Source organism: Hordeum vulgare, chromosome 7H (genome assembly GCF_904849725.1).
Source record: "Hordeum vulgare subsp. vulgare chromosome 7H, MorexV3_pseudomolecules_assembly, whole genome shotgun sequence".
Taxonomy (NCBI): domain Eukaryota; kingdom Viridiplantae; phylum Streptophyta; class Magnoliopsida; order Poales; family Poaceae; genus Hordeum; species Hordeum vulgare.
In genome coordinates this window covers 1,612,537-1,633,674 of record NC_058524.1, presented here as the reverse complement: position 1 = coordinate 1,633,674, position 21,138 = coordinate 1,612,537, and the positions used below count along the sequence as shown (strand labels likewise).

Sequence of the window (21,138 nt, the reverse complement as noted above, 5' to 3'; positions counted from 1 at the left end):
GATGACTGAATGTGAGGACTGTGAGCCTTCCGATCTCTGACAAAATGCGAGCGACCGGCCGCATAGGTATTTATTTTGAATGAGCTGGAGCGAGAGGCCACCGCAAGCTCAAGTGCAACATATTAATATCAAGATGATACACCAGGCCCCGGGTGGATCTGCCTCCTCTGTGCCCTGGAAGTTGCTTGAATGGTGTGCGGCCTGACTCCTTGGGGCATCTCCAACGGCAACCCACCTTTTTTTCTGCATCAGTCCACGGACAAGGGTACTAGTCCGTGGAAACGGATGCAAGAGACAACCATCGAACCGTAGCCGCATACATCCGGCCTTCTTCATTTTCTTTTAATTATGTGTGATTAAATTGCCTCATAAAAAGTGTACTAAATGTTCAAATAGTTGCATGCAACACTAGTTCAAATTAAAAAAAAAATATTACATCCAAACATTGTTTTCACCGGCCACTCATGGTCAATTAGATCTTACTTCACCTGCTCGTGAGTTGGTCGCTGCCAATTTTTTTGATGCATTCGGATAAACTCTTCAAATGTGGCCAAAATTCTGGTCCGGAGATTGGATATAATCACCCATGTTTTTAAATTCTAGAGTTGCGGCAGCATTGTCACCCTCATGCTCAACAATCATGTTATGCATGATCACACAACATGCCAACACCTCCCACAAGGTTTTCGGATCCTGTTGTTTAGAAAATCCACAAACAACCACAAAACGGCCCTACATAACTCCAAATACCCTCTCGACATCCTTTCTAGTTGCTTCTTGTCTTTGGACAACGTGAGGCATTTTTTGGTCAATTGGGTTTGAGATGGTGCTGATAAAGGTAACCTATGGAGGATAGATACTGACAACCAGATAGTAACCCTTGTTGTACTCATGTCCATTGACAATATAGTGGCAAGGAGGAGCTTTTCCTTCAGTCAGCCTCGCAAACAACGGTGATCGTTGCAGCACAATGATGTCATTGTGAAACCTGGGCATGCCAAACAAAGTGTGTCAAATCCAAAGATCTTGAGATGCAACTTCTTCAAGAATGGTGGTGGTATTCTTAATATGCCCCCCCCCCCCATATTGCCCTTGTAAAGCGTTCAAACAGTTCTTCCATTTCCAATTAATGCAGTCAAGAGATCCAAGCAAACCTAGCCACCCTCTTGCTTCTGAGACTGCCAAGAACCTCTCGGCGTCTCCCACAGTTAGTTCTCTCAAGTACTCAGGTCCGAACACCTCGACCACGGCAGTAGAGAACCTGAACATGGCATTTCGGCATGTGCTCTCAGACATCCAAAGGTACTCCGTACTTGTCTCACGAATCAGCGGCGTGCACTTCTGGTAACCAGAGAACCCAATCATCCCCACAAAGTCCTTATTTGGGATGAAGTAGTCATTGGAGGACCGGACGTCATGGTACAAACGATCGTAGACACCCTTACTTATCTGAAAACGCCGACAATAATGTCAGTGCACTGGGGGTAGAGTAGTCGGCCATCAGTGTCAAATGGGTGCGCGCACTATTGCGGTTGAGCACTCAGTGACCCTTGATCAAGCCATTGAAATTGAGAACATCCTCCCCCCGCACACTCCACATCCTCAAGGAGCGCATGCATCATCACCATCTTATTGGAGTACTCCTCGTCCGACGGCTCAATATTGCTCGTATATGTACTCCAAATCAGAATTCATTGCTAAAAAGTAGGAGGGACAAGTGTTTTTAGCTCCGGTGATTTATCGAACAGTGGTCGAGCATGGCGGGAATAGCAGTAGCGGATGGAACCTGGCGGGGCGACTGGAGAACAGGGGTTGAACCGAGACGGAGCAGAAGAGGGGATGGAGCCTTGCTGGAGCGCTGGAGGTGACGGAGACATAGAGTTTGGGTGGGGATGTGGCATGATGGGGGGTGGAGCGCCTGCAAAGGCAAGAAAGAAAGAAGGAACAAGAGAAAATTGGGAGGATGAAGTCGCGGGTACGGAAAGGGTTTTGGGTGGGTCAGGGGTGTCAGATTCCTATGTTTCCCAAGTTCGACTCCCGCAAAGCTCCCCCACTTTTGTGTCCGGTTTGCGGAAGAAATCGTGTCCGGATCGTCTCGTGGACCGATATAGACCTGCGTTGAATAACTCCCGCGGTCCGGATGCGGATGCGGGCGGTTTGGGGGTCTATCTTGATGACACCCTTAGCTGATTATTAATAATGATGTTTTCCTAAAAATAGCATTTGTGGAAACATTAATTTGTTGTTTGCCGGATCTTTGAATTTTGAATAGTTTACATGACTCTTGTAATAGCGATGTGAAGATCTAGACAAGGCATCGAGCATGAATAAATTCAAGTTATTAATAAAGGCAGAATAAAAGATATGGCACCTAACAAGCGATCAGCAGCATGCCGCAAGAATTAATAATGCCAACCGTCAAAAAGAGTCACGGGCAAATTAACTCCGAGCAACCTTTTCGCCATGGTGTTGGCATGGATCGTCCCACCAACGATCGTAACGACTCTTTGTCATGTGCATGCGACATGTTGTGATGAAGGTGAGGGTACACGGAGGAGCGACCGTGCCATATTGTGCCATATTGTCTCATTCCATGCATGCGTGGGCCGGCTGACCTAGAATCTCTTTGAAAACAATAATCAATTGGTGCATGTGTAATTTAAGTTTTAATATAATTTTATATGAAAGATAGTATAAAGTTGTGACAGTTATTTTTGAGACAAAGAGAGTAGTTAGCAAAGTACTTTTCTTTCAAATCGGGAGCAGAGAAGAATCCAATAAGAGTGTCCAATCAGATTTCAGTATTTAGAAGTAATCAGCACTGGCAAGGTAACGCAGCACTGGCAATCGACAAAGAGGCATGGCGTCCGAGGAATTTGTTACTAAAATAAACACAGGGCAGCAGGCACGGCAGTAGAGGCGATGCATGTGACAATGTAAGGAGATGAAAAGTAGAGTAGGCACCACTAGCTTGTTCCCTTCTCAATCATCTGCTTCCGCTCTCCTCTCGCCACTACGCTCTACTTCGCCGATGAGGCCGCCGGACGGCAGCTCTTCGTCGTCCGGGCCGCACGGCAAGCATGAGCTGCAGCCGGAGGTGGTTCTCTACACGGCGTCTGCGTCGGCGTCGCGCCGCAGAGGGCAAACCTCGGCCGACCGCTGCTACGCCTTGCGCGCCCTGCTGCGTGGCTACGGCCTGACCATGGACGAGCGCGACGTCTCCACCAGCAGAGCACACCACAGCGAGCTCAAGTCGTTGCTTGCGGCTCGGGGGTGCGCCTTCTCCCTGCCGCAGCTCCTCGTGGGTGGACGGCCCGTGGGCGGCCCTGACCATGTGAGGAAGCTGCACCAGACCGGCGGGCTGCGGCACCTCCTCGACGCCGCCCCAAGGCCGTGCCGCGCCTTCGTGTGCCAAGCCTGTAAGAGGGTGGGATCCGCGCCCTGCCCAAAGTGCAGCCAGGCCCGCAACAAGATGCTGGATCATGGCGTTATGGAGGAGGAGCAGGAGGAGGAGAGGGTCGTCCTTTTTTATCCAACCCAAGGTAAACACTTTTCTTCGTTTCTCTCCTTCCTTTTAACCAGTAGGTAAAAAGTTCAGTTGCACTTTATTACTCTTTCTCATCTACATATAACATATATAGTCGGATGCTGCATTATTTTCTTGACAATTTTATCAAGGACATAACTCGTGCTGAACCTGAAACTACTGGCAGTAATACATCTACACTACTGTCCATTTTTGGCAAGCAATAGTTCATGTGCTACGTAAGAAAACTCGTTGGATGGAAACTACCTTTCTTATCTTATACTTGCTCTCTTCATTAATATAAGTTTTTTTTAGAGATTTCACTATAGTTTACATACGGATGTATATAGACATACTTTAGAGTATAGATCACTCATTTTGCTCCGTACATAGTCCGTAGTGAAATTTCTAAAAAATCTTATATTTAAAAACAAAGGGATACTATATAAGAATGAAGGCCTCTTCTGAGAAATTGTGCGGTGGGGTCCGTAATTTCATCTCTTGACCTGAGGTCGCTACAAAAATCTATGACGAAGGTGGACTCCATCAGTGTGACCCACTAGCCCCTATACTTTTAACATTGTGATGGATGTGGATACTCTCTTCGAACTCACAAAGGTTTCCGGCGAGATTGTTGAAGTGATGCCATATATTGTGTATGGTGGCCTTTCTATACTAATAATAATATGGTAGTCGCATGCAATTGTGGGTATCCTACAAGATTTTCCCGCGCACGATCTCCCTTGCAAGTTAGTAGATAGCTCTATTCACTCTTGGCGGCATGAGGGTGAAACCTAGCGCCACCACTACCATCTCCCCTCCTATACCCTCACCTTGCCACTCCTAGAGGTTGTCGTCGGGCTTGGTCGCACGGCTGCGAGAGCGTCTCCATCTTGGCAGCGGGTAACTACCGTGGGTGCTGCTGGGAGATGCCCTTGGTCGTGCAGGCGGCGACATGCATTGTTCTTGGCGCATGGGCTGCCCCGATGACCCTTCTCGTGGGATCTGAAGATGGCATCTTCGCACGCGCTTCTCATCCGGTCCGCTGACCCAGGATCTCGGCCGACTCTGGTTTTTCCGAATTCGGTGGCTGGTTGGGGGTGGTTGGGGATAGGGCTCTGGAACGGGGAAAACTCTTTGCCTATTATGGCGGTCACGGTGACACTAGGAGCGTCGTCCTCCTTCCAATAGGCGACATCGAAGTACATCCCCTTCTCTCCTCCTTCGTGGGTCTAGGTGAAATCTCAAATTCCTTGGCTTGTGCGGCAACGATACCCCGACATTATGTCCTTCTTGAAGGTGTCACCTTGGGACAACGTGGTCGTGGTCGGGTCTTCGGCATGGGGGATGTGCAGACAGTGGTGGTTGCTTCAAAATGTGTCTTTAGTGGTGATCTAGTTTGACAGCTTGCGTTGTGTGCCATGGTATATGATGAAGTTTGCTTTGTGAGGTGAGGTCGTCATGCTTGTCCTCCTCTCGCGTGCAACATTTTCCTTAGCATGTGTATGGTCGGTATGCCTGACTACCATCTACGACAATACTAGTATTTCATGTGCACTATGTACTCGCTCGTGCACACTTTGGATAAACTTTCTAGTTGGTCACCCATCCTGTGATTGCTCCAAGCCATGTATGACAATGCATCAATACTCCTGAAAGGCTACACTAGACAAGGGGAGATGAAACATGGAACTGGTATCCTCCTCGGCGAGTAGCAGGTCACAAACGACAATTGGCCCATCTTAAGCAAAATAACTTAGCTTTCGGAATTTAGCAATCAAGGACTCATCTCACAAAATATCAGGGCATAAAAGAACTGAAACCCAACATTAACTTCATAGTACCACGTAATGATAAGGAGCCAATAGGACGACAACATCTACAGACAATAATAATAGTCGTCGGAATTCCAAAAGATCAATGAAGAATGGATTTTATTCACTCAAAATGAAGCATTAAGGGGATACAAATACAACCAATGCACACCCGACGTTTGCATAACTAGGATACGCTCGAACGGACACACAGAATGAGAAAATGCTGGCAAATAACAAAGTGGTACAAGACCAAAGCAATGAGAGCCAGTTGGCAAAAAAGGAACCTCCCAATCAAGATAAACTAGATAGGCGATCTCTTCCTCCCGACCACCAAGTCTTCCCTGACGATCACTGGCATGTTTTTCTTCAATGGAGCAGCACCTAGAGACTACGGCCACAGTGACTGCCATGCAGACGGCAGTGCAAGCTTGTACGGCAGTGGAAGATAGAAACATATTGGTTATAGGGACCATGTTCGCGACTTCTCCACGCGAGGTGATGGTCGTAACGTACACACGCGAGGCCAAACCGACAACTACACCATCGACTCTATTGGTTACTCTAGTAGGAGTTTCTCATACATTGGGGTTCGACACGACCGCTATGGAGGGAGGGGAGACTACAACAATTGCAACATTAATCCTAACCCAACCTCTTGTGGCAGTAGCAGGGCAGTGTTCACGGTGGTATAGGCGGCTGACCCCATGTCCATTGACATGGAAGGTCTCAATAAGGAGGGAGAGGATCGAAGGAGAAAGTGTGATCATAGATGATGATGACGACGTATAAGAAGTCATCGAGTTCATGAGACAACCTCCCATGACAGTGCATGCCATGCCGTGGGGATGCCTCTACCTCTCATCCGTCGACTTATGTGAGTTATCGGTGTGGTGTGCACCATGGTTACATCGGCTATGGTGTTGGTGACGTCTTCTTCAGTTCACTTGCCTATCTCGATCTATTACTGGTGGTTCGGGAACATAACAACTTATGACGGTAGATAGTGTGGTGGTGTGAGCGGACTGCATGCTGCAGACAATGATGCGACGACCTTGGGCGGCTGCGAGTGGTAGGTCGAGTGGCGTGCGATGTTGTGTAGGTGGCTCATGTAGAGGACGTTGGTCCAACGGTCCCGGGGTCAAGGTGGATGTTACTTCCCACCCACTCCCTGCCTTCCTGGAATGGCATTGAATACATGCCAACTCCCAAAAGATCCATGTTCAAGACGATGATTGGAACATCGCTTCATGTCCTGGGTGTAAACTCTTGTTGTTGTATTTATTGGTTGGGATCAGTAGTGATGAACTTGTGACATTACCTTGTTCAATGTGCAGTCACCCCTGCTAATGTGCTAGCCTTTGGTGGTCAGTGTCGACATGTAGGATGAAAATCCTTGTCCTAGTCTTCTTCGGCCAGGTGTGAACATGATGGCGCGAGGGCGCTTATTTCTTCTTGAAGGCGTTGGCATATGTGGCATTCGCATCCGCATCATTGTGATAAACACGTAAGTTGACATCTTCTGCTGTCCTAGAAGTGGGGTGCCTTCCTCTGGGAGCAAGGGACAGCAGTTCCCTTACGGGAGACCGGGATGCATGCACCTTCAACAAAATCTTCATCCAGAGTGGGGCTCCTACATGACGTCCTAGCGATGGCACCACCTCCCCGATGCTGCCACTACTGCACAAGTGGCTAGCAGTGGCGGCTGAAAAATGGCCATCAGTGAAGGGCTACTGGCCCAAGCAAACCCGCCACTGACTTCCTGCCACTGGTAAAAGGCCAACAGTGGCGGACCCAGGCCACCACTGCTAATTAGGTAGCAGTGGCAGGCATGAATTTTGGCCGGCCACTGGTACCTGGTACTGCCCGCCAGTGCTAATGCATGCACTTGTGACGAATGCTTCATACAGCTCGTGAGTAGTACTAATTCCAGAAAACAAAAACAAAACACAGGCAACTTCAGTTGAGCCCACAACTATGTAATATCCATCACTTATACAGCCATACAAACACAGGTTGGATCCAGTGCATTCACAACTAAATTGTTCTCCTAATCACTCTGATCATGAACCCAAAAAAAGCGAGAAACACACATGGAGAATCCTGTTGGAGCCTATCCAGACAAGGCATATTTACTATTTTGGGGAGATAAAACAAAACTAAACAAGTTGAACCAAATAAGACCGTCATGATGCGGTCTTGACACAACGGCTAGATCGTCGTTGGCACAGCTTTTAGTCGTCGCCTTAGCTCCTCTTCTGGACTCAAGTTAAAAGTTGTATCCACCATTTGTCGTTGGAGCAGTGGTTGCTGTAGTTGGCCTTCAGCACACACTCATGTTTTCACTTCAAAATAAGACCATGAGTTCATGATCAGCTATTCCACCTTCCTTCTAAGAAATATTCAATGGAACAAACACAAAATGTAAATTCTATAATTATTGAAGTACATGGACAGAGATAAGCTTCGCACCATTAACACTACTTATATAAAGTACATGGACAGAGATAAGCCATGAATCCATGACCATAGGAGAAATGGGCATCAACCACAAGTAGACTAGTTAGTATCCCCACATACATACACAATCTTTCTTGAAACCACAAATATCAATTGTGATATATTTCAATCATTGGTAAGAAAGAAATACATATGTGACCAGTCGCATCCACAAACAACATGTCCAGAATCGTCTGACAATTGTACGGAGACAGGCAACATAAATCATGCTAAAATGTAAACTGGAGGTATACTTATAACCTTGTGTTCTCTCCAACATGTTGCCCCTCCCTTGTTATGTGCTTTCCTCTGGTCCTCTTCCTACAATGCATTTAGCAGCAACTACATACATCATAGAAAAGACGTTAGCACATCAGCAAGCCGTCAAAGCATTATATATCATACTAGCACTAGTAGAAAAAGGACATATAGTCCTGTTCCCAACCCCCTTTAGTCCCGGTTATCCCAACCGGGACTATGGATTCGGGACTAAAAGCATGATCCTATAGTCCCGGTTGTCACAACCGGGAGTAAAGGTCCTTCAGGCTACAAAAATGTAATGCTCCCACCAGTGCAACCTAGGGGATTTGAACTCAAGACCTCATGTGTATGTCCTAGGCAGCTTACCACCCCAACTACAAAGCACGTGGGACCTTAGGTGAGATGCTTTGCTTTTGGACTAGCCTATGAAGGACCTTTAGTCCGGGTTGGTGTTATCAATCCGGACTAAAGGTAGACCCTTTAGTCTCGGTTATTGTTATCAAACTGGACTAAAGGTGCTAGTGGGGCCCCAGCCTGCCACCACCCCTTTAGTCTCAGTTTGTGTCACGAACCAGTATCATAGGTTCAACACGAACCAGGACTAATGATGCCGGCCCTCTAGCCATTGGAACTGGCACTAATGTTTACAAACCGGGACGAAAGTATCTCACGTAAAGTAGTTTTTCTACTAGTGTAGTAAGATGTCCGTGCTATGCTATCGATCACAAAATATTGTATACACCAATTAGTCAGGACTGCATACATAACGGTCTATAGTATATTTAGGGAAAGGAAAAAAACAAACGAGGGTGTGGAGACTGGAGAGGGTCTGTTGTATATTTAGGCGAAGGGAAATACCAGGAACAACACTTATAGTTTTTGTATGGAGCAAAGGAAACAAATCTACAGTAACACCTGCTTTTAAAACATATGTATATAGAAGGGGTGAGTGCACATGTAGGTACATACAAAATTATTAGTAGTGGGCTACTTGTAACTTTCTTAGATCAACCTGGTTTTTGAAAAGTAAATGTTGATAACAAACAGCAGAGAAACAAATATTGGATGAGGAGCTACCAAGCAAAGCAGAGGCACCAGTGACAAATCAGCCTGGTTTAGGGCCTAAACTTTAGGCATTGTCCAGATTTCATTAACGGAGGGAGTAACACAAACAACCATCAGAAAGAAACAAGTCCTCTAAACTATTATGAGCATCAAACCAAGTATCACGAACGTGAAGGCAAGTTACTTAAATTTGTATCTTTTGTTAATGCCAAAGCTACAGAGAAAAGAAGGAAAATTGTGAGAAGACCATGTGTATCTCCCTTACCTGAATCCCATATAACAAATCCTATCTCGAGACCTTGTCAGGCAAGCAACACATGTGTATCTCCCTTATCACTAACCCTTCACATAATGGTTACCTACTAAGAGCATCTCACGCTTCGACCGGCGTTCAAAAAATGATTTACAGTGTGCGGTTAGCTTTTTGTAAGGCGTCGACAAGCGCCGGCTCCAGCGGTCGCAGCATAATTAGCGCGCGCACCGTTCCAGCAGTCGCTGCAAATAACATCAAAAACTTGTCCGACACGCATATAGTCCATTGTTGTCTATAGATAAAACATATAGATAATATAGATAAAATATTACATATAGATAATAAAACATAGATAATATATTACATGTAGATAATAAAACATAGATAATATAGATAATATATTACATATAGATAATAAAACTAGTTCAACACATAGATAATAAAACTAGCATATATAGATAAAACTACTCCAAGTCGTCACTGTGGGTGCTGTCCGAGGTAGATAGAAATGCGCCTCCCAACGTTCATCGTGGAAGTGAAGATGGACGGCTCCGCACTGCGATATGGCAAGTAACTTGCGCCGACGCCTGTCCTGCTGCTCCGCGCGACGCCTTGCCGAGTTGTCGTCCTCTCCGCCCAGTAGGCGTTCTCGGCGGCGACGTCCTCCGGGTGGTGCCGGCGTCACTCCGCCATGGCTCGCTCGTCCTCCTCGGCGACGAGGAGCCGACACTGCTGTCGACGGTGCTCTTGACGGTCTTGCTCCGTGATCAGACGAGGGGGAGGGGCGAGGCTCTACGCCTGCTCGCGCGTGTAGACTTCGTGAAGTTCATCTGCGCGCGAGGCTTTCCTAGTCGCCACGCCGCCGCGTCGTACGTGTGGTCGGCCTCGTGCGCGGTCATGAACGTGCCAAGGTCGAGGCGGACGTCGCCGGACCGGATCTCGGCGTAGTAGGTGCCGGAGGGGCACACACTGACGCGGCATTAACCCGAGGATGCACGGCTGCGCGACAGCATGGTGGTAGAGGGAGCGGCGATGGAGAGGCAGAGGAAGAGGCGAGAAGCGGCGAGGGAGAGATAGAGAACCTACCCACTGCCACTACCCCTCCTACCTGATCATTGCAAGATGCAAGAACCAAAACACACATTCATCACTTAAGCAGAGAAAGCACAAACCAATTTAAAGAAAACAAGAGAAGGAACCCCAGCCTGCTAGACTCAACCCCCCCCCCCCCCCCCCCCCCCACGCGCTGGCCCGCATGCGACCAAGGGGCAACCTGCACCGCCGCCGGACCTAGGCCCCTCTCACGCCTCCTCCCTCAGCCGCCGCAAGATCTCGCCAGCGGGCGAAGCCCTACGGCATGGGCGGCGGCGAGGCCTCCTCTCTCCTCCACGTGGTGGAGGTTGGTTCGGGATGACTTCGCCAGGCGGAGGCGCCATGCTGCATGGGGCATGGAAGCACTGCAACTCTTGCTGCATCGGCATGGAGGGCTGCAGCGACTTCGATGATGGGTGTGTGGTGGTGGCGGAGGCGTGGCTGGCCGTCGGACTCGGCTGGGCGTGGATCTCGGGCATCCTCCTCCCCTTGCCATGTGGTGCGTCGCAGGCTGGGGGCCGCCATCCTCGCGTCTCTACACGGTGGCTGGCGTTTGACCACACAGCTTAAATTTAATTGCATGAAAGTAAATAAAAGTTCAAGCTTAATTTGTGTTTGGTTGATGAAGCACGACATGATATACTGTCACGAGTGCTTTGGTGACGATATTATGGATTATCTGAAAATAGAAGAGCCATTGCGGAGCAGCAACCGAGTTCCGTGGCCGTCAGATTCACGCCGCGATTCGTGTGAGCAAAGGTCGCCGCTGACACGGCCACACGGGGGCGTCTCTCTGAACTCTGCTGCGGAGAAGCGGCGAGCGAACGGTTTGGTCCAGCGGTGGCGGTGGCCCAGCGCCGGCACCATCCTGTCCCAGAGCTCGATTGATATGTAAGTGTTGGGTTCCTGAGAAAACTGTCAATCCAGCGCTGTATCTAAATATTATATAGTTGTGTGCATTTCTGTCTGTCAGGCCCCGTGTGGAGTCTACAGCCAAATAGTGAGAGCTCAGGAACAGAGCAAAACCAGAGGAAGGGGCATGCAACTATTCAGAGTTGAGAAAACACAGCAGAGCAGAGCAGAGCAGAGGAGGACTACAGGAACATTCAGAGTTTAGAAAAAGCAGAGGAAGAAGAGCACAATTGCAGTCTCTATCAGTCAGTTCTGGAGACATTGAAAAGCCATTAGCAGTAGGAAACATGTTTTTGGAGACATCATTTCTAGCTATCCATGTACTCTAAACTAAAGCAGCAACTATGACAGCCATCAAATTTCTAACCTCTCCAGTAATTTTTATAAACCAACTACACAGATCACTAAAACATTGATCGGATTGGTTTGGTGTGTGATTGTCAACCAATGAGCACTGGATGGCTTGCTTGCTTGGTTTCTGCAGCTCCAGCTTGGTGTACCTGGTGTTCATGATCGATCAAGCTGGAGGCGGCGGTTGCGGTAGAGGTCGCTTGTCGCGTCTTCATACTTACCTGTTCGGTCTATACCTAGGTAGCTCGGGTTTTTGACGCCGTAGATCGAGTATCACACAGTCTAGTGTGTATTATCCTTGATAAATAGAAAGATTTCAGAATTGATAGGTACCTTACCAGCCAATAGTTAAGATTTCAGAATTTATCCCAAACAAGTACTAGGATATTTGTAGTGCTAAATTTGTAAGAGATAATACTCCGTAGAAGCCAATTAAGTTGACTAGAACCGAAATAGCCAAATACATGTCCAACAACAAACAGAGTAAACTTATTTATTACAGCAGGAAGTCCCATAGTTCTTGAAAAGAAAATCGTTTGCTCCGCTTAACAGGTCATTAACTTCGATTCTTTAAAAATAAATAAGTCCTAGTGGTGACTGAACATAAAAGTACAAACGGCGGGGAACGCATTTAATCGACACGAGAGCAAAGAGGACTAAATTATTTGACGCACTTGATCATGTTGCAGCATACCAGAGTGTGAACTGTGCCATTAGCAAGTCGCAGCCTGTACTGCCTGCACAATAAAAAAGTGTCATGCATTACCAGGATGTGAACTGTGCCACTGTAGAGAGGTGAGAAGGAAGCTCAATGCAAGGCAAGTACGACACAATTCATTACCTGGATGTGGATGTGCCTTTTAGACAAACAAGATCTTGGGACATCTTGGGTGTTTCCTTGCTGCTTCTTTCCACTCCTGTTTGGTGTCACCACCCACTTCACGATGAAGAGCAATCTCCTCGAGATGTTTGAAGTACTTGATCGCCGATGTGCCGGAAAAGCCATCTAGATCTTTACATAGCAGCCGGAGCGACTTGAGGCATGACAGAGCTCCATCTTGGATTTCCAGCTCACTCATCACTTCCACCGTGATGCATAGGTGTTGCAGGATTCCGAATGCACCTTTTCCGATGATGTGCTTCTCCAGTTGAGTTGCAGTCAGCTTCAGCTGCTTCAGGCCGCGCATTTCACTCAGGGCAGCAATAATGTCACTTCTCAGCTGATGAGGGAATGAAAGGCACAGCTTATTAAGACCAGCCAGCATGGTAACAAAGGGAGGGAGGCTGAGTATATTGTCGTCCCCTTGTAGCTTGAGTGAGCTAAGATAGAAGGTTTTGCCAGTTTGTAGGGAGAAATTCAGCAAGTCTTGAGACCGTTCACCAGTGAGATTGAGTGAGACTGCATGTGAAGTTGTGAAATTGGTGGCTCGCTCGATGAACCCTTTGATGGCCTTCGAAAGAGTACTTGTGCTGCTGGCATCGGCGCAAGACCCATACCATATTTTCACCTTTGTCAAATGCTTCATATGATCCATGAGCTGTGCAAATCCTTGGCTCTTGTTGTTGTCCACGACAAATCCTGCTACTGTTTCCAATTTGCTGTTGGCTGACAACCAAGCCTGTAGCTTACTCATTCTGCGGGCTCCTACATCTTGTTTCAGCTTGAACTTCCCAAACAGATGAAGTAAAAATGGCAACTCCATGACTTGTGTTGGCAGAACCTCTATGTTCGTCCTTCTTACATCCAGTGTCTCCAAGAACTGAAGCTTCTTGATATTTTTTGGTAGCGCCGTAACAGCGGCTCCGAGGCTTAGGTACCTCAGCAGCAACAGGCTACTGCATACCAACTTGAGATCGGTATCCCCCAACTGATGGTCATACTCTCCCAGATCCAAAACCCGCATGAGTTCATACTTGGAAAAGTCTAGGATTGATGGGTGCGTCTCGCCGGAGACAGTCAATGACCGTACAAGAGATAGATCATTCACTTCTCTGGGCCTCGCATGATGCAGAGACAGACGGCGGATTTTGCTGGGTAGGGGCGGAGCAGACGGCTGATCACACAAGGTAAGAAAGTTGTCAGACATGGACTTGCGGATGACAAACTCCAGCATCATGCCATGCGTATGGCATGTCTTCACCTCTGTGCTGTTACCACCGGCATCAATAATAGGTTGGATGATACTCCGGTCAACTAGCTTATCAAAACAGCTGGTAGCGGCGTCGAGGGCATTGCTTGTAATGTTTCCTGGTGAAAACCCCTCGGCTAACCATTTCCTTATCAGGGTTGATCTCTTGATTGGACGCCCACTTGGGTAGGTACTCAAATATAGCAAGAATGTCCTGGCAACCTGGCTATCAAGGCTGGTGTAGCTCTGCACAAGCACACTCCTCATTCTTGAAAATAGCTCATCGGTTTCCAAATGTGTACCCAGGTCGGCGCATAACTTGGCCCATTTCATGGGTGTCGGATTACCTGCGCTTTGCAAGAACCTGGCAGTGGTAACAAGAGCAAGCGGGAGGCCATCACATTTCTTGAGCGCTTCGGAGCCGAGCTCCTCCACATCTGGTGGTATATCATCATCTTGGAAAATTTCCTTGAAGAACAATAGTTTCGAGTGTTGATTGGCAAGAGTTGCCATTGTGTACACATGATCATGAACAGCTGAGCTGCTACACGTATTTGCTACACGCTGAATAGCTGTCGTCACCAGAAATCTGCCCCTTAACCCCTCAAAGGCCACTTTTATATCGTGCCAATGTCCTGCTTTCCGCAAGCCATCAATCACAATGAAGAACCTATATATATATGTACCAAATTAAACATGACAAGCTAATTAGACAAGGAATACAATGATCGACGAAGGAGTTTGGTACATCGATATCGAGTAGTAGGTAAATTACCTTTTGTCCCCAATGCAATCTTTGATGCTTTGCTGAAGCTTGGCGAGACGGCCGTCGGTGGGATGGCCAAGTTGCTCGAGTATATGCCTGAGAGTATTGGAGGCTGTTCCTCCCACTCCCAGTTTCGCTGGAGGAACCCAAGCCCGTGCTTCGTATTGGCTTTGGCTCTCAATTGCCTTGTACACATGATCGGCCAGCAGAGTCTTGCCCATACCATGGAACCCAACAATGGTGATCACCTTGAGCTGCTGCTGCTGCTGCCGGATCAGATCCAGAATCTCGTCGCGGGGAACATCCATACCCATGGGAACAGGGCAGGATGCTGCCGCTGAATGGTCGTCGTCTTCATCCTCTTGGGTCGCGGCTGCCGTCTCTGTCTGCTCAGAGTCAGAGGTGGTGCTGCCACTGCCACAGTAGGAGTATGCTCCTCTGAGCTTGGACGCATCCTCTGATATCTTCTTGAGCTCCTGGATAGCCATGGCGAACTCGTTACGGGCCTTCACCGTCTTCACCCGGTGGACAGCCCGTCGGAGCCACCCGGCCCCTGTCTTGGCCATCCTCACTCGGTGCATGAAGCGGTCGATGCAGTCTTCGATGGCGTGCGCCACCTCACGTACCATCCTGATCCACTCCTTATGCACCTCTTCACCCCTTCCATGGCGACTGTTTTGCTCATCCTGGATGACGGCAGAAATCATGCCAAACTCATACTTGATGAAATTGATGTCACGCTCCAGGTTCTTCCGAAGCTCGTGATTTTTATCTAAGAAATCAAAGAGCTTCGGCACCATCCACTCCACGAAAGAGGTGGCCGCCGCCGTCGCCACAACCTCCATCTTTCTCACTCTCTGTGTTTTTTTTTTTTTTTTTGCAAGCTCACATCATGAGGAGCAATGACGGGATGAGGTTGAGCTAAAGCATTGAGCCCGGTCAGGCTCAGGATAGGAGCTAGTGTACGATTTTACTGTATCGGTTAAAAATTGGAACCCGCGCACGCACGATCATGCCACCGTAATATCTTGTTCTCACGGCCATTGCGTACTATGCTTAACGACCAGTTCTTTTAATACTCCCTCCGTCCGGCGATACTTGTCCTAGAAATGGATGTATCTAAACTTATTTTATGTATCCTTTGTATACATTTTTAGACAAGTATTTCCGAATCAAGGGAGTAGCTTTTTAGGGCTTCTAGAATAAGCTGCCCCTTAGCCAGCTTATTCTAGAAATCCAATTAAAAATATTTTTCTAAAAGCCTAATAATCAAGACTTAATTAGTAGGCTTCTAAAAGAATACTAACTCCGTCACAGTTTAGAAGGCACGGTTAAGGTTGCGTGCATTTCCACAACACACAAGGTTTAAGGCGCATTGCATTTACTCCTAACAGCTAACTAGTACTCCGTTATACTACTTCCATATGCATGTGTAGTGTGAATATTATTTTTCAACTCATTTTACAGCCAATCAATAATCACCTAGGTTCTAGAGAATTTTCATGCACGTCTTCTAAACCGTGACGGATGGAGTATATTTGATTGAGCTTCTAGAATAAGCTACCCAGCTTATTCTAGAAGCTATCAAAAGAACTCACCCTTAGGATTGAGTCTACGACTAGAAGGACTCGGCGCGGTTTGCCGCGCCTTTAGATTAAAACAAATCTAATCGCGTTGTTTCAAAATACAATGTATATGTTTTTCTAAATGTCAAACCTCTTAAATTTTATAATATTCATAGATAAATATATCAAATTATTGTCATTAGACTAGCGTAGTGCCCGTGCTTTGCTATAGAACTATGAAAAAAAAGTAAAAACATAAATCGGTCGTCCTTTACTATGGACAAAAAACAGAACTTGAATCGATCATCAGTTATGTGTGACGTGGTTCCGAGTAGGACATGTCCTGATGGCCAATGGTCAAGTGGCCCGCTCTGGCGACGAGGAATGGCACACAAACTGCCAGCTGCGAGTTGTTGTTGATTGATTTCAAAAACGGTTAATTCGGTCAAAATCATAAACCAAACCCTTTAATAAGCATAATGTATTTGCCTAAAGAATTGAATGAGAGAGTTTTGAGAAATTGTTGATCCGATCAAAATCGGATGACCCAATTTTAATTGGAGTCTTGTAGACCTAAATTAAATGTGAATCTTTAAAACTTAGTAGTATAATGTTATAGGATATAAATAAATAAAATAATTCAATGTAAGAGCTTTGAGAAATTATTAACCATGACAAAATCGAGTGTCACAATGTTAATTGGAGACCTCAATTGAACGTGGACTCTTCAATTATAGGGAGATTAGTGTGACAATATATTGTACTCCCTCATTTTAATATGAACTAAAAATCCATGCACATCAACATATTTTAATATGAACTAAAAATCCATGCACATCAACATATTTTAGAATGTAAACTCAATTATTTTTCACCATGCATAATTTATATTGAAATGTTTAGAAGACATATATTTAAGAACGGTGGGTGCTATATTCCAGTCGACTCCCATGTAATTCATGCATTACCTTTTTAAAATTGTATTACTCCCTTCATTTTGGTGTATAGGTCATTTTAGCTGTGCACCGCAATCAAGACAGAAAGGAAAACAAGAGAAATTAATGTCAGTTTGCTAATTAATATCATTGCATGCAATGAATTGACCATTGCATGTCGTGCTAGTTAGTCTCAACTCATTAAAAACATACACATCCCACATCACTTATTGGTTGATTCCTTTATTCATTTCATAAAACAATAATCGAGGTAAAAGTTATGCACCGTGTCTAAGTGTTTTAAAATCATTAAATTTTTATAAGATGACTTATAGACCGAGACGGAGTGAGTAGTTACGCGCGTCCCATTTAATGAGAAGATTGCCGGCAGGTAGCCTGTCAATTACTACCTCGTCCTGGTTTATTGCTCACCTTTGTATTTTGTGTCAAATTTTACTCATAAATTTAATTAAAAAAATATGAATGCATCTCACAAAAATTATATCGTTGAATTCGTATTTGTATATAGTTCTCAATGATGCTATTTCTGGTGACATGCATTAAGATTTTTTTTAGTTAAATCTAAGCTCATAATTTGACACAAAATACAAAGGGTATCAATAAACCACGACGTTTGCGATGCGGCATTGAGAGGGGAGAAAATAGCATCGAACGCGGGCCGGGTCCCCATGTTTGTCTCCAGTTTGCGGAAGAAATCATCTTTGAACCGTTCCATAACTGATACTGTAGCGTGTTGAATGGCTTTCGCGGTGAGGACAGTACGGTCCAAACGGGTGCGAGCGGTTTACTGGTCCGCTTGTACTAATGCTGGCTTCTTAACACCGTTTTATAGGCATTTTACGAATGTGGCATACTAGTTAACAAAGAAAGAGAGTGAGGTTATATCTTAACTAATATATAAAAAAAAATTCTAGCCTAATCGTATACATGCATTACCCCAAATTATTAAATATAAATATAACTCATAAGAAACAATATATTGACATAGTTATATCTTAAATTATTAATACTTCTAAAATAGCGTAATAAAAGACGATGCACTGAGATAACATAGGCCTTACTGCCCCGGTCACTCAGATGCATGTGACCGGCTGCCGGCTGCAGCCCCGCTTCAAAAGAAGACGGACAAGCAGAGATTCTTTTTCACGCAATAGGACAAGCAGATTTCGAGGTCATGAATTAATGCATGGCTAGTCTAATAAGTCTTGGTCGTTCACATTGTCACAGCATTTATCACTCTACTGTCCCGTGTACTACTCCTTTCTTTATTGATTTATATGGCTTGAACCAAAGGGGATGGTGATTAGTGGAATAAATTTCATACTCCCTCCTTTTTTGTTTATAGTAGTCAATTTAAAAATCTCTTCAATCAAGGTACATGATGAACACTGAGATATATTTTATAGTTTGCAAAATACTTAAATAGTACTTTGAGTTGTGGTGATGCTTTTATGCGCAGAAGCTCGCAATGTTAGAGGCGCAAAAGGTGGTCCGTGAAAACGCGGCCGTGTGCGCGCTTTAACTTGGATTTTCTTAATAATACACACGTTTTCTGCTGATAATGACAACAGTTATACTTGATTCCTGTCCCCACACACGAGAGTACGGACTAGTCCGTTGTTTAGCTAGGGCAGGTATAGCATTATTTTATGTAGAGTAATTTGGTACTCCCCCTCACTATAATGAAATATAAGACCTTTTAGATCACTAAAACGATCAAAAAATCACTGAGACAAGGGAGATTACAGTTTCTGGAGGCCCTCTTAGATATAGAAGGTCTGTCATTGTGGTGTGGCAAATTTTACTGCGACGAACAATGGCACTATAGTTCCCGCAAAAAGAAATGATAGCACTATAGACGCAGCGTACGGCGGTTGCATGTCGTGTCTTGATGTATAGTGCCATTTTTTTTCCGGGAATTTTTACTGCGACGAACAATGGCACCATTGATGTATATGGCAGATGACAATCAATAATTCAAGGTGGAAGCACAAAGTAGTACATGCACATGCACGCACAGCTAACACTTTGATATCCATTTTCGTTGTACGTAGTGAAAGGACAATTATATTGATTAGACCTGATGTGACTCAGCATGACTCGACAGGTCTTATCTTCTACCCACCTGATGTGACTCAGCATGACTCGACAGGTCTTATCTTCTATCCAACTCTCTCTCTCTCTCTCTCGCCTCTCTCTTTCTTTCATTGTAAGGGTCTTCTTGCTCTTGCAGTAATCATGAGAGAATTGTGGCCATGACATGGTAGTACTATTTTTCCAATTTATCTCAAGCCTTTATATGCTTTAATAATCTTGAAAGTCGGCGCCCACCCCTCGGAGCTCACTTCAGTACTCTAACAATTGGAAAAACGAGACTGAGCTAGCCGTACTAGTATATGTGAATGTAATACTACCTCGTTTACCAGTTATTCTCGTATTTCGAGTCATGCTTTGATTATTTATAATGTTACTGAATACTAAATATAATATTATAATATTATTGGAAAGTAGCATCCAACAATTAATATTTATTTAAATTTTGCTGCTTAAGTAGTAGTACCATTTTTCTGGTTTATAGGGCTTATCTCAAAACTATCGTTTTTCCGTTTTATATGTAAGTCTTATTTTTATTGCTTCCAATCACAAGCTCAGATATCAAGGTGCGTTAAATCAATGCATGTAAAGATTAAAAAAAATCATCAATCCATGTAAAAGTTTTTAGTTATTTATTGATAAAGCGTGCATGCGTTGCAATTAATGCATTGGTAAACATAATTATTTTGAAAAAAAAAACATGCGAAATTTAGTCTACAAAAATCTTGTCCTATAGAATTTCTATAATATTCCTCGAAACCAAAGGAGACACTAGATTTAGAAGGTCTATCATTTAGTCTGCGAAGTAACATTGATTGGTTCTGTGACAAATTTTACCGTGACGAACGGTGGCAGTATACAGTACATGCACATGGCCAGAAATCTCCCATTGTTACAATGGAAGAAAGAGAGAGAGTCGTGTGTTGTTGGATGACAGATGCTAACCAATAATTCAAAGTGGAATCACCTACAGTACATGCACATGGCCAGAATTCTCTCATTGTTACAGTGGAATCACCTACAGTACATGCCCATGCCCGCACAGCTACCACATTGATATCATGCCCATGCCTCGAACATAGTGAAAGGTCGACAATTATTAGCTGACTCGGCATGACTCGGCAGGTCTTATCTTCTATCCAACTCTCTTTTTTTCTTCCATTGTAACCATGAGATAATTCTGGCCATGGGATGGTATTTTTTTCATTTATCTCAAAACTTTTATATGCTTAAAAAAATCTAGAAAGTCAGCGCTCATCCCTCGGAGCTGACTTCAATCTAACAATTGAAAAACGAGACTGAGCTAGCCATACTATATATATATTGAATGCACTACTAATCCCTCCTTTCCTATTTGTAGGACTTAAATGTAAAATCTCATCAATCAATATAAATTATGAGTGGATGACACGAGTTTTGTGAATACAAAACTGTCCAAATGAAATATTCCTTACTCATTGAACTTCGGAGGCAATAAGGCCAACACCGTCGCGCGACCGCATCCTGTCCGCGCGTGTTCGTTTTGGGTAAAATAGACAAAACAGATGACCCAGCGCGCGGAAGCAAACAGACGTTTGTCCGTTTTGTGTCCGTTTTTGATCCATCCCGGCCCAACTTTGCGTCGATTTTGGGGTGAAACGGACGACCCAGCGTGCGGAAGCAAACAGACGTTTGTCCGTTTTGTGTCCGTTTTTGACCCATCCCGGTCCAACTTTGCGCCGATTTTGGGGTGAAACGGACAACGCGCGAACAGGCGGGACGCGCGCGCTCGTCCGCCCCTGGCCCGCCAGTCGGTGGCACAAAGTAAAACCCACCCCACCCCTTTTGGCGCCATTTCCCCCCGAACCCTCCCACT

General features: G+C 45.4%; 2 protein-coding genes across 5 annotated transcripts; one reads left to right on the top strand and one right to left on the bottom strand.

The window, feature by feature from the left end:
• The first annotated feature begins 2,778 nt into the window (after positions 1 to 2,778).
• Positions 2,779 to 19,964, top strand: LOC123413447 (uncharacterized protein At3g28850-like). Of its 4 annotated transcripts, none has more exons than XM_045106385.1 (3): positions 2,779 to 3,542; positions 19,297 to 19,341; positions 19,423 to 19,964. In XM_045106385.1, the coding sequence occupies exons 1-3, from the start codon at positions 2,945 to 2,947 to the stop codon at positions 19,446 to 19,448; spliced, it is 669 nt and encodes a 222-aa protein (XP_044962320.1). In that variant the 5' UTR covers positions 2,779 to 2,944; the 3' UTR covers positions 19,449 to 19,964. The 4 variants fall into 4 exon arrangements, with proteins under 4 accessions (XP_044962320.1, XP_044962321.1, XP_044962319.1 ...); XM_045106383.1 differs by lacking the exons at positions 19,297 to 19,341; positions 19,423 to 19,964 and adding exons at positions 11,200 to 11,401; positions 11,484 to 11,866 and having other exon boundaries at positions 2,790 to 3,542; XM_045106386.1 differs by lacking the exons at positions 19,297 to 19,341; positions 19,423 to 19,964 and adding an exon at positions 15,553 to 15,844.
• LOC123413445 (disease resistance protein RGA4-like) lies at positions 12,239 to 15,541 on the bottom strand. Its single transcript, XM_045106382.1, has 3 exons — positions 14,678 to 15,541; positions 12,615 to 14,572; positions 12,239 to 12,510 (listed from the first exon to the last, which is right to left on the bottom strand). The coding sequence occupies exons 1-2, from the start codon at positions 15,511 to 15,513 to the stop codon at positions 12,634 to 12,636; spliced, it is 2,775 nt and encodes a 924-aa protein (XP_044962317.1). The 5' UTR covers positions 15,514 to 15,541; the 3' UTR covers positions 12,239 to 12,510; positions 12,615 to 12,633.
• Positions 19,965 to 21,138: the final 1,174 nt, after the last annotated feature.

Bases quoted from the DNA above. Each gene is read 5' to 3' on its own strand.
- LOC123413445 (XM_045106382.1), bottom strand. From the start codon at position 15,513: ATGGAGGTTGTGGCGACGGCGGCGGCCACCTCTTTCGTGGAGTGGATG. The intron at 14,573-14,677 runs GTAATTTACCTA...ATATATATATAG, and splicing joins GATTGCATTGGGGACAAAAG to GTTCTTCATTGTGATTGATG.
- LOC123413447 (XM_045106383.1), top strand. From the start codon at position 2,945: ATGAAAAGTAGAGTAGGCACCACTAGCTTGTTCCCTTCTCAATCATCT. The intron at 3,543-11,199 runs GTAAACACTTTT...ATCTGAAAATAG, and splicing joins CCTTTTTTATCCAACCCAAG to AAGAGCCATTGCGGAGCAGC. The intron at 11,402-11,483 runs GTAAGTGTTGGG...TCTGTCTGTCAG, and splicing joins TCCCAGAGCTCGATTGATAT to GCCCCGTGTGGAGTCTACAG.